The 13,222-nt window shown below is 34.4% G+C and overlaps 2 protein-coding genes across 6 annotated transcripts in view; one reads left to right on the forward strand and one right to left on the reverse strand.

Moving 5' to 3' along the window:
- LOC105334024 (axin-1) overlaps positions 1-23 on the forward strand; it is a 21,620-nt gene extending 21,597 nt beyond the window's left edge. For all 4 annotated transcript variants that reach the window (XM_066066008.1, XM_011437299.4, XM_011437301.4 and 1 more), the window contains one exon: positions 1-23. This exon is cut by the window's left edge and continues 1,596 nt beyond it. The gene's annotated coding sequence lies outside the window, so the exon portion shown is untranslated.
- Positions 24-4,452: 4,429 nt separating this feature from the next.
- On the reverse strand, positions 4,453-13,110 carry LOC105334025 (programmed cell death protein 6). Of its 2 annotated transcripts, none has more exons than XM_011437303.4 (7): positions 12,937-13,110; positions 11,713-12,078; positions 11,031-11,158; positions 9,469-9,543; positions 8,014-8,088; positions 6,979-7,147; positions 4,453-6,301 (listed from the first exon to the last, which is right to left on the reverse strand). In XM_011437303.4, the coding sequence occupies exons 1-7, from the start codon at positions 12,970-12,972 to the stop codon at positions 6,257-6,259; spliced, it is 894 nt and encodes a 297-aa protein (XP_011435605.3). In that variant the 5' UTR covers positions 12,973-13,110; the 3' UTR covers positions 4,453-6,256. The 2 variants fall into 2 exon arrangements, with proteins under 2 accessions (XP_011435605.3, XP_011435604.3); XM_011437302.4 differs by lacking the exon at positions 11,031-11,158 and adding an exon at positions 11,211-11,338.
- Between the last annotated feature and the right edge of the window lie 112 nt (positions 13,111-13,222).

The following is a 13,222-nucleotide window of genomic DNA, read 5'->3' on the forward strand; positions in this document are numbered from 1 at the left end:
AATAAAGTTTGTACATTATTTTATTCATAGTTCTGTTTTTCTTTGTGTGTCACCTAATGGAAGTGACTTTCGTTATAATTTAAAACCAGTCGAGACGATTTGAACGTCATCAGTAATGGTGACTGCAGGACAGTACTAAGTGTATGACCCCTAGAGTAAAGTCCCACTATTTTCAATGAAAACAAAGCGATTTTTTGTTATAACGAACTTGTAGTACCTGTATATCCTGTTGTAAGGTACACATAGACTTGTAGATGGTGAAAATTGTGTCAACTATTCGCGTGGAGTGGCGAATTCTCTTTGGTCAGCCGACCGTCGTGTTTACGGGGCCAGATTTGATGGATACACATGACACATACTTGCAATTTTCTTTGTAAAACAGTCATAAACTGGAGATACTGACCCAAACACACAGACAGGTTTACTGGGATGGGATCCAGAGTTATCTGGATGGAAACTCAGGATGAAAATAAGTCATGTCAAACAAATGAAATTGGGACATGTGTTGAAATGCGGAAGCGCATTCATCTCTCTCTCTCTCTCTCTCTCTCTCTCTCTCTCATTAGCCATTTAGTCAACAAGATCATGCCTGCTATATAACGAAACATATAACGAACAAGTAAATGGACAGGCGGACTCTGGACTCTCTCTCTCTCTCTCTCTCTCTCTCTCTCTCTCTCTCTCTCTGTATGTTACGTGACACCCAGTCTTCAGGAGCTTTCGTGAAATATTTTGCAGTGACATGCGACAACAATTATCAGCTTATCATTATATTTGATGTTTTCTGTCCTCGGGTTATTAATTATTGCGGATACGGCAGATAGAAAATCCATAAAGTCGGGCTAAAACCATCAGTTTTGAAACAACAAAGCGGCTCATTTGCATAATATTTTAGTATCACACGATTTTTAACCGAGAATTTGATCCATTCGTACGAATCCTCTGGCAAAGAGACTCGACACTGAGTTTCAGATTTCAAAGGATCGCATTAATTTTATTTCGTCATTTTACGATATGCGCACACAATGGAATTATGTTTTTTCCCCGATAATTTTCAATTGCTGGGTTAACCGTGTTTGTATTAGATCTTTGAAGGTATTCGTAACAAAGTCGAAAGCAAATTTGTCATTCGTAGTCGCATGAATAATAAAACGGTACGGAAACAAGCAAACCGAATATTAAATAAAAAATATCAAAGCTTTCCTGGTCCACGGCCGTGGGTAAAAGGCGGATGTTTGGTTACTCAATTGTTGTTCCGTGTATTCCGTAAATAGTCAATGTCGGTGCATGGGGGCTTTCAGCTGGAAAGAAAATATTTATCATAATGCAGATGACAAGCGTATTAAAATAAATTGTTAATAAACAGAACCATGAAATCGAGTTTAAATTGTACCTAAACTGAATAGGTGCATTTAGATTTCCAAGAAATACATATTTGAGACGAATCGTTTCTGATCGCTCGTGCATGTCATGCATGCCTAAATCAGGTAGTCTTTTTCTTTGAAAAAATAAACCGACTTGTATAAACAATGAACCATTGTAACCTGATGAAACGACCAATGTTTGTAATGTTCATTGCCTGTAATCGCGGACATTCCAAAAGACCTTGACACGCAACAGTTCGCCTTGACATTTCGCCTCGCTTATTGAAACTTCATTCGCAGACGGCGATTAAATATCGTGACAGACAGACAATTCACATCACGAACACTGTGTGCATCTTTTTCTTTCAAATGTCGATAATATTATACAAAAACATTATGTCTGGAGATTTGTCGGTCATGTGGTAGCATTAAGTTTTAGATGTCACCCAAACCTGCTGGGGTTCTGCACCGAATTCCAGATAACCGAGAAATGAGTGTCTCGTGAAAGGGGCCGTTTTTTTTTGTTTTTTGGTTTTTTTTTTGTTTTAGGTTTTAGGTTTTAGTTTCTTCGTTGACATGTTATTTGATCGGTTCAGTGTAAATGACAATATCCTTAGTGTTCTCTGCACTTTCAACGTAGGATACGAAAGAAAATTTCTTTAAAGAATGCATGATTTTGGAAAAACAAAATTATATGCAATTGGTTTTTATTTTATTCTTAGAATGGTGTTATTCTACAGTTTATTTCATATTCGTGGTCATACGAAACTGTCATCCCTTGGACAAAATGCTACAGAACATAAAACTTCCATTTCCCCCAACTCCTTTTATACCATACTCTAATGTTGTAAATTACAAAGTTTAGTGGGTGGTTGAAAATACAGCATTTTCAATAAAGATGTTTTGCATTGTAATTTTTAATTTTCACTGATGTCTTTGGTATGTCGCATCCTTGTAAAATCCCCAGTAAGTTTATAACTAGAAATCCTATTCTATAACCAAGTAAATTCCATATGTACAAAATGCCAATACGTCTACCCCTTAAACACCGATTCTTCGGCGGTAGCTGAAATGCATCTTCGCTAGCCAAGGGTTTTCGGTCCACTTTGCTCCCCATAAATTTATAGGGAGCAAAGTGGACCGAAAACACTTGGCTAGCGAAGATGGCTGAAATGATGAATTCGTGATCCCAGTATTGGGAAATTCAAACACCCTCCCTATCCCACCCCCATTCTCTGAAATTTTTGGGTACCCCCCCCCCTCCCCTCCCTTCGTGAATCGTAACAACTTTTACACAGCCAACATACACACATGTATGGTTTATTACCCGGACTATTTTATGGAGAAGATATTGCCATTTAGTTTGTTGCTCTGGGGGTACTTGTTTATACGTATTCCCAATAAGTTCCACTGCGTGGTGATATATAATACACGCTATGGAATGGGGCAGCCTACCGTTTAAAGGCTATGACGCTATAAGTCGGAGATCAAAACGGAACGTGTAAATTAAAATCTATTATGTATACTTCTGTATAAATTATGCCCTTTGATTTTATTCTCCTTATCGGCATTATCAAATCTATTTGATAATAAAACATTTTTAGGTAGAGAAAGACTATTAGGGACTAATTACTTTGAAATTTGTTTTGGAGCAAACTCTATTTGATATCTGAATAAAGAGGATATTAAAATGTTTGCGAAAGATGAAATTCAATATTCTACAGGCGTTAGTATGCTTCGCGACATCTTTTATTAATTGTCATCTGATGACATAAGAGCAGTGTAATAACCATTAAAAATACATGCAATGATTAATTGCAAACATGTAGCCTCTAACTCCAGGATTGACTGAACAGAGAGAGAGAGAGAGAGAGAGAGAGAGAGAGAGAGAGAGTAAAAGACTAACTTACAAATAACTAACAATTTAACGATTGACTAAATTTGGAGAAGAGAGAGAGAGAGAGAGAGAGAGAGAGAGAGAGAGAGAGAGAGAGAGAGAGATAGAGAGAGAGAGAGAGAGAGTAAAAGACTAACTTACAAATAAATAACGATTTCACGATTTACTAAATTTGGGAAGAGAGAAAAAATAAACTTTGCGAATATATTTAAATGACGATAAATGACGAGAGAAGAATAACTTACAAATCTGGAGAATTAGTGACGAGGTGATCTATTGAGAGAAAGAACAACTTTTTTTGGAGAGAGAGAGAGAGAGATGAATCTGAAACATGACAATCAATAACACTAATGATCATTTATTGAATGCAGTCCATATCTAAGTCAACAAACAAAAGCCGCTAGTCTCCATTTTTTAATACGCTCATCAATTGAATGCGTGTCCGATACTTTTTATCAGAAAAGCTGTTACTCGTTCATATTTGTCTTCATGACAATTATCAAATGTACTTTGTGATCTAATAAAACGCAATCTATAAATCTGCGACTACAATCAACAACAGATCCCGTTCACCGGCTGTAAACACTCCCTTTCTCCATCTCGTATCAAAGAGAGAGAAAATATCAAAGCTTTGATATATATTTGTTCAAAGGCAATTCAGGTGTGTTCACGCGGCAGGTAAATCTGTTAACATCAGAAAAAGTCGTGAAAAAACTGTTGCCATCAAAAGATCACGCGCGCTGCGGTGCTGGAAACAGACGATTGCTCACCTCGGCCGGGAAATGACAACGTTTCTTTGAACAGAGTCAGACGACAAAAAATGTATAAAAAAAAAATTAAGAGGAAATTCAATCACTATTCACCTACTTTTATTCTTGTTTTTGTTTTATTTTTTAAATAAATGAGGGGCGCTGGAAAATTTTATTATACTATCTAAGTAACAAGAGCGACAACTCCAATTATTACAAAGACGATTGTCTCATTGAACTGGGTTTTTCCATATACCTGTGATGAAATGAGGAATAAAAGATTCCAACGGTTATTCATCAGAGAGAGACACAGAGAGAGAGAAGTCTGTAGAAATCCACGACAGCGGATTTGGAGATCAAGCAGTCCCTTGGTAGACTTGAAAAGCTATCTTCCCATTTCCACAACAAAGGAAACTATATAAATCAAAGGACAGAGCATAAATAAATTCTCTTTTCATTTTTATAGAAATTTGATCAAAACTATTACATTGTATAAACATATGCATGAAAAATGCATGAAGAGTGTCAAAACTATATGTTCTAACAACACATCTATTGAATTATAAACTAGGAACTTGATCATTACTTCTCCAGACTAAATACAATCAATTCATCAACATCCGTATAACAGAGAATATACTACTATTAATATCTGCTTGCCCGTGGGCAACAATGTCATCAAAGGATAAAGTATAACAATTTATATTAAAATAACAATTTCAGATGAAAAAGAAAATAATATAAGTCTGGGAATGTAATGTGAAATTAATGAGGAAACTGACAAGATCATACTTCTAAGAGTTCAAAGAGAATAATTATAAATAGCAAGTATGACAGAAAAAAGAGATCTAAAGAGTTGCTTGTTTTACCATGTCTCACATTTATTAAATCATATTCTTATATTAGTGAAATTGACAATGAAATATACTGCACCCATAAAAGTATTTTTTTTTTTTGGTCACTTTAATAAAAAGCAAACAAAAACTAAATCATGTTTATAGATATATATGATCCAATTTCTAGTGATGGACCAGCTTACAGACTTCAGTTCAGTTCTTTATTAACTTGAAGCTGTACAGCTTAACTAGTTTAATTAACAACTTACAACCATGACAACAGAACATTGCATTTTTAATACGTTAACACCTCTGCAGAGAACAATGCTGATATGAATCCATAGAAAAAACAGTAGACACTGATAAAAATATTTTATAATACATGGTAAAAAAAGCAAGGCCTTTATCCAAGATGAGTAAAGTCCTTCTACATTGAATGCTGATGCAGCCCTATACAACAAGCGTTTCTTTAACAGACACAAATAGAAAGCACCTTATTATAATTACATGTACCTCCTTGCAACTGTGTTGCATTAAGTGTAAATAAAACTCATAACAGTATCCAATTCTGTCATTTTCAATACCCCCCTCCCCATCAAACACAAAAATTATTTGGTATTTAGACTTTCTTGCTACAACACTTTGCACCAAAAACTAAAAATTCAGCAGGTTGCGTCATATTTCATTCATCACCATTTCAAAACATTTGGACAACAAGTTTTATGTCAGTTGGTTTATAAAGACAAAATTAAGGTTGTATGGGACACCTGTTAATATTAATGTGGATTAAAGAACATTGTAATTAAAATACTCTTATCTGTTTGTAATTTTCAAATTTTAATATATTCAATCAAAAAATAGCTTTTGAAATATTTGGAGAGGTAAAAGTTGTAAAACCCCCAGTGGGATTTGAACTCATGACTTACAGATTCGTGGTAAGCCCTCGCACCCACTGCGCTACTCTGTTAGGTGACAATATTGGTAAAGAAACCAATTACATAATTACACTTGATTTTATTGTTTATTTCAATAAACAATATGTCACAACAACACAAGTGTCCCATTCCACCTTAATGTACCGTTTTGTATAAAACATACATAACTACTGGTACTATTCATTGAATATCAACAAATAGAGAAATTCTATACAGTATGTACATACCAGTACGGTATATATATCTAATTAGACTGCAATCAGATGAAAATTTCACAACTATAGATTCTACATATAATAAAAGTTAAACATTCTTCCATTAAATCACAATGAACCATGAATGACCTGATTAACAAGAGGTCAAAGGTTACTGATCAACTCCAGATGAGTATGGACCCATGATGTTTTTTTATCAGTTTGTGGAAGTATTTGGTCAATTTGGGAAATTTCCTTTTCAGCTCAAAATGTCCTCAAAATCACCTGACATTCAGAATCGTGTTGTCCAAAACCATTTCCAGGAACTGAAATTCAAACACAGCAAGTTGAATCACATGGGACAATTAATAATTTTAAAATTGTATATTTACATTTGCAAATATGCTTCTTGATATTAACCTATAAAATATCAAAAACGTTCAATACAATGTACTGTGTGAACTTTTTCATGACGTCACAATCATAACCGAACACGCTTATCACTTGACGATTGCATTATTGTAAAAGGAAAAACACCATTATATTAATGATTCTGAATGATTTGCCACTCTCAAACATTAATATAAGTAATAAATAGCAATGTTAAAAAGTGCATCAGGATATGAACTTGGTTGGTACATGATCAGATCTTCTGAGAAGCCCCACAGGCTTCACAGGATTTGACCAAATGACCAACCAAGTTTATATTCTAGTGAACTTTATTTCTTAAAATAATGGCAGTAAAAAAGTTCATCAATTTAGTTATCAGAATAAATTAGGTTGAAGTGCAATGAAAACTATAGGTGAAAAAAAATCATATGTAGATGTGACTTCAACAATAGAATACTGTAATGAAAGTGTGCAAACCACATGTGCATCACATGATCAGTAAAAATTGTACGATTCATGATGTAAGGGACATAATCCTTGCTGCAAATTTTCTAATGCAGTTGGTCACCATGAAATTTCAACCAAATACAAGAAATTAAAAAAAAGCCCTTACATCTTCGTAGCTGATATTGATGACCCCTTGTTGCTGAGAGTCCTTGACCCTGAATTTGTCGGTGAGGGTCTTCAGCATTACACAAGTCTGTATGAAATCGTCAAAGTTGATGTTTCTGGCGCCTCGTCGATCAAACACTCTGACTACAGTGTCACAGAATTGGGGGGATCTATACAAAAATAAACAGATAAGAAAATAAACAGAGCCACCTCAGAAAAAAATGTAATATTGGGAAAATACTGTTAACATATTATATTTGACGTGTACAATATTTGGTGGAAATTAATTTTTGAACAAGTTGGCATGGATTTGAATTAGTGTATTCCTGAATGTGACTATTCTTATACATATATGCATGGCATTCAGCAATGTAATTGATTTAGCGGAAGCCCCATTCCGCCAAAAGCGCTTAATAGAACACACAGCCAAATGTAGTACATTTACAGAACATTATAAAAGAGAGAATTACTTGGAGAAATTTGAATGTGATGAAAATTGGGTTTCAATGTGTTGTTTGTATGATTTGATTTCCTTTTTTAAGGTAAAGCATCCATAAAGGCCATCAGCAAATACTTATTTAGGTTGCTTGGGGGTCCCTGAATTACAAGTAGTAACTAAATTTAATTTACAAGATACTTAACAGTGTTTCACAATGATTTGGAAGTCCAGTATAAAAAATTGGTTTTAATGAATTTTAAAGTATCACTGATCATCAATTTTCTTTATCCCCCTTTCAAATGAAACAAGTTCAAATTAGTACATAAAGTTCAGAACAAATTATTGAGGCTTTACTGCCTCTGGATACAAATTTATTACGAAGAAATAACACTAGTCAGTGTCATTTCCTTTCGCAACATCAAAGCCACTTTTACATCTGCAATACTAACAATTCAAAAATTCAAAGCAGTTATTTTCCCATTACTACTGTGTGATGAACGTCTTCGAAAGTAACTCATTTAAAAATCTGCACTTTGTCATGAGTGACTAATTTTACTCATTGCTTAAACAATAACTCATTTTACACATCTCCCTTACAAGTTGTAGCCAAATGTCTGGAAGGCAGTGTGTAACTCTCTGGCGTCGATGTTTCCGGACTTGTCTGTATCAAATCTACAAATAGCAATGACTAAATATTAAACTCCTGCAGCGATATTAACATACCCATGACACATTACTCGGCAAACATCATAAATAAGTCATTGAAGTTCTTTTAAAATATCAATTTCATTACATACCCTGTACACATTGGAAACATGGAAATTTTATTTTCATTTATTCATATTTTATTATTGGTATTAAACTCATTAAACTCAAATTAATTAATTAATTAATTAACTCATTAAACTCAAATTAATTAATTAATTCATTATTCGAAAACATATTTTTATTGTCATCTTAATTACTGTAGATTCCTTATTTTACCCGAGTTGGCCTACTTAATTTTGCGATTCAACTGTTTTCCATTAAAATCGCAAGTCTCAGAATATAAAATTACAAATGGCAAATTCTTATCATAGTTTCATGTAATTTACATTTGTCCAACAAAAATAAAAGCAAGATTTTAAAAATTGCAAGATGTGCTTCTTAAAATTTTACGCGGATATTAATTCCTCGGTTTAATTAGGAATCTACATTAAAAAATGATCTTGGTGCAGATTTGTGATTTACAAGAAAAAGGTAATCCAAGTTTTAACAGAAAACATGAATAAAGACTCCCCATAAATATCAGACAGTCCAATGGGCTGACTACACTCAAAAGTTGCCAGTATCACTGATTAAAAATCTTCCTAATTATGATTTAAGAATAAATCAATAAAATTCAACAAAAGCAGTTGTGTTCCTGCTATTCCAGCATTTTATTTTTCTATACATGTACATACTGTGTCAGGGAAATATTCGCTCCCGTTTTATTTTCACCCCTTCTGCCTCATTGTCAGCAGCGAATTTAAATTTGGGCTAATTCCAATGTCTCAAACTATCTCTCTTAAAACACAACTGTGTCTGGGCGAATTCAAGGTGGGCGAAACTGTTTGCAAGTGAAGAAGGGCGAAAAATTTTCAGGGGCAAAAATAACCCTGTATACAATATGCTTTGGAGCACATAAATTGTAGTCAATAACTAAAAGTGTGGTATGTTTGAGCAAAAGTGTACTAGATTGAAGCATGCAAGACCCTCCCATGCTGATAAGTGCCCAAATCAAATTTTGGGCCAAACTTCCAGAACAGACTTCTGATAGAATGTAGCAAGATCATGTAATTGATACTTAATGTTAATTTGTCAATCAAATAAGATTAGGGACTTGAAAAAAGAAATGGCAGGACTCCTTGCATGAAAAAATAGAAATAGACCTAAAGCAGACTATCATCTGAAATTTCATTTCTGTATGCTCCAAAAATTGCAGTGGGACAAGCTAAATTTTATGGATGATTTTAATGAAGATTTGAATTGCAACATGCCTTCATTTTTGTTCAAACTGAAACCACTGCTCACCTTTCAAAGCATGCCTTCCAGTCCTGTATGTACTTCCATAATGCTGAAAATTCTTGGGCATCAATAGTTCCATTCCTGAAAACAAGATAAGATTTTAAAACTTGAATTATCAACATTATACCCTACAGATGATTCTTTTGGTGGAGATTGGGGGTGGGGATGTAAGATTTTGCATGTTCAAAGGTAAGATAATTATTTTAGGAAAAACTTGTGACAACCATGGTTTAAACAAGACAGTTCTTATATGCCGGGGAGTAAAATATGAGTATACTGGTAAAACAATGTAATGTTTAGGATCCCGTGTAAATAGAATGAGCTCCTCTTTCTAACTCAACAATAAATCGAGTAAGTAGACACATTTTAAGACTTGATAATCTTAAATACCATAACTTTTTGATATGCATGGTTTTATTCTCATCATAAAGTTATTTAATTAGCCTTACAAACCCCACATTTTTTCTATCCCTACAAAAATTCTAACCAAACTTTTGTATCTTTTTTATTTGCTTTCGACATGTCATAAGAAACTTTAATTTTAAATTTTCATCAAGGACTGAATTAAGTCTGTTGTCATGAATAAGTCATAAAGAGTATTACACATATAGTCAAACTCGTTATCTCGAACTAGATGGGATTGTTTGAGATATCCGAGTATTCGAGATATCGAGGGTAAAATACTTAAAAAAATAAGTGGTTGGGACTTACAAATCACTTCGACATATCCATTGTATTCGAGATATCAGTGTTCAAGATATCAATGTTTAACTGTACTACATGTACTAACGCAAGGCATTTGTTAGTGAAGTACAAAGGTGCAACATAACTATTGTGGTGGAATAACACATCATCACAAAATGGCTGACCTCTGATCAAAACAACATTTTGTTTTGTTAGAAGAATTTTATCAACGGAAATGTGTAACTTATAGTCAAGCGGATAAAAAGTCAGGCTTGTGATCCGTATTTCCCTAATTCAAATCCTGCAGCGGCTTTTGTTGTTAGTTACTGAATTGAATTTTTTCATATTCATTTTTTATCCCAAAACTCCAAATTTTTCACTTACTTGACATATTTACAATTTATTCATCATTATATCTTTCGTAATCAAATAATACACAGTTGATTTGAGGGTTTTTCCCCGGTGTGCTATTCCACCTTAAAGCATGTCTCTACCTCAGTGTTAATGTAAGAATGTGCAGAATGTTATTGTTTGAGGCTTGCAGGTTTAAGGACATTGCATTATATAAATCATAGTAAAAATTTACATTTAGAGTTTCTAGAGAATTCATGCAACAAAATGACATGTTTGATCTTTTCTTTCATAACACACAAGGATACATTAAAATTGATTTTACTGAATAATATTTTCATAAAGTAAATGGTAAAATTTAAAATCGATTGCTATAATGAACTTTTATGGGTACATTTACTTAAGTGAAAGTGATGTTTACCGGTAATCATCTACCAGAAATTTGTAAATTTTGATTATTTTCAGTCATTTTCTACAAAGTCTGAAAGTTGAAGGTCACATCTACAAAGGTTCAAATAAACTGATCCACTCACTTGTTCCGATCAAACATGCCAATCATGAGTCTACAGGTCTCGGGGTTGAATGGGGACCAATTACCATTCATTAGAGCAAACTGCAGCTCTTGAGCAGAAATTTGACCAGACCTATCTTGATCTACTGCCTACAAATAGTAACAGAGTAAATTTCAAGCCTTTTTCGTTTTTTAAACTCACTTGTTGTGATCAAACATTCCTATCATTAATCGGCATGTCTCATGGTTAAACGGCGACCAGTTTCCATTCAATAAGGCTTTCTGAAGCTCCACAGAAGTTATTTTTCCTGATCTATCCTGGTCTACCGTCTAAAATTACAATATTGTAAATGAACAAAAGAAATGGAACATAATGCATCCTGTTGTCAAAAAATGCAATCAAATTTATCTAGCTTTGCTGAGCTCCGGATATTACTGTAATGAAAAAAAAAATACAGTTGTACATGACCAATTTTTTGGAAAAAATACTTTAACATCATACAGAAGTAGGGCAGAACTGTTTTCAAAACTATTATCTATTAGCCGAATCTTTTCATAAGTTTTAATCATTCATTAGCCAACACTTATAAGCAGTTATAATCAACATCAGCATATCTGCAAATTTCTCTCTAGTAATTGTAATCTTGTATGCCCTCTGGGCCCAAAATTGGAAATGAAACTATTATCATAATATATCAGCAAACCTGAAACATCTCCCAGACTTCCTGACTGACTCCTGGAGGTGGGGGTGGACCATACCCTCCTGGTGGTCCCCCAGGACCAGGGCCCCCATAGCCTCTAGGAGGTGCTCCCCCTGGGCCCCCATATCCTTGAGGAGGAGCTCCCCCTCCATATCCGCCTCCAAATCCAGATTGCTGGTAGCCCCCTTGGGGTGGTTGCTGGTAACCCCCTTGTTGGTAGCCTCCCCCACCATACTGGGGAGGAGGCTGACCATACCCTGGTGGGGGTTGTTGTTGCTGCTGTTGATAGGGTGGAGGGGCACCATACCCCCCACCACCAGGGGGAGCTGACGGGTTGTAGCCACCTCCTTGAGGTTGTCCATAGCCACTCTGTTAGTTAAAACAGTCCAACCATTAAATATTATATAAATAAAATACTGTAGATTCCTATTTAAATGTCAGGAAATAATATCTGCATAAAATTGCGAGATGCATCTCTTGCGAATTTCAAAATCTCATCTTTATTTTTCAAACAGGTGTAAACTGAATAAAGCTCCGATATAATTTCGGTGTTCGCAATCTAATATTTTTGCGATTTGTTGCAAAGCAGTTAAAACAGTTCAAACAAGATCGTAGCAGCTACCCTAGCCGCTAAGTCGATCGTACATATATAGGTCTATTGAACATACCACTAGATTAGCGGCTATTCCCTTTTATCAATTTCAACTTTATTTCTTTCAAAAGTATGTGTATTTTGTAAAAAAAAATTATCAAAAAGTGTCGGAAGCAATATCTTCGGACAGACTATACACAATTTACTTATACAGGCGTGCAACCAATTCTTGCCAAGTACCACTTCTCGCCAGTGCATTATTATATCATTTTTTGTAAATAATTTTAAGTGTTGATAAAATGACGTTATAGTGCACTGGTGAGAAATGCAATGGCTCTTGGCGAGAATTGGTCGTATGCCAGTATCAGTGTTAATTTATAAGTGTTTAACTGATAATATTATGCACTAGTCTATGCCTTTAATGTAGAATGTGATTATTACCCGAATCATGGGACTAAATCCATTTCTTATACATTAATAACCAACTCTATGTTCTTACATACACACAGTCAATATACTATACTATAGTGTAGAGGTGGTCAACAGAGACGAATACATATTGTGACATGATCTTGTGTCCGAAATGGAAAGTAAATATAACGTTAGTGAAATCTTTCATAAAACTATTTACTTACATACTGAGGTCTTGCACCAGGCGCGCCCCAAGACATTTTAAAATCTGTCAAAACTAAATATGAATTCTTTTAAAAGACAGACGTGTTTGAGTTCATGCGTAATTAGGAAATAATAAGGTATGATTCACAAACGATGTACACAATTTTTTCCACCTTCTTTACAGGAGACTTCAAATAAGGGAGATAACTATCAATCGGGAGTGGGTAAAAGTAGGATATAATGAAAGAAAGAGAGAGAGAAAGAAAGAGAGAGAGCAGATGGGGATTTCAAATAAATTTATTTAAA

The sequence above is a fragment of the Magallana gigas genome, chromosome 7, assembly GCF_963853765.1.
Source record: "Magallana gigas chromosome 7, xbMagGiga1.1, whole genome shotgun sequence".
NCBI classification, from domain to species: Eukaryota; Metazoa; Mollusca; class Bivalvia; order Ostreida; family Ostreidae; genus Magallana; species Magallana gigas.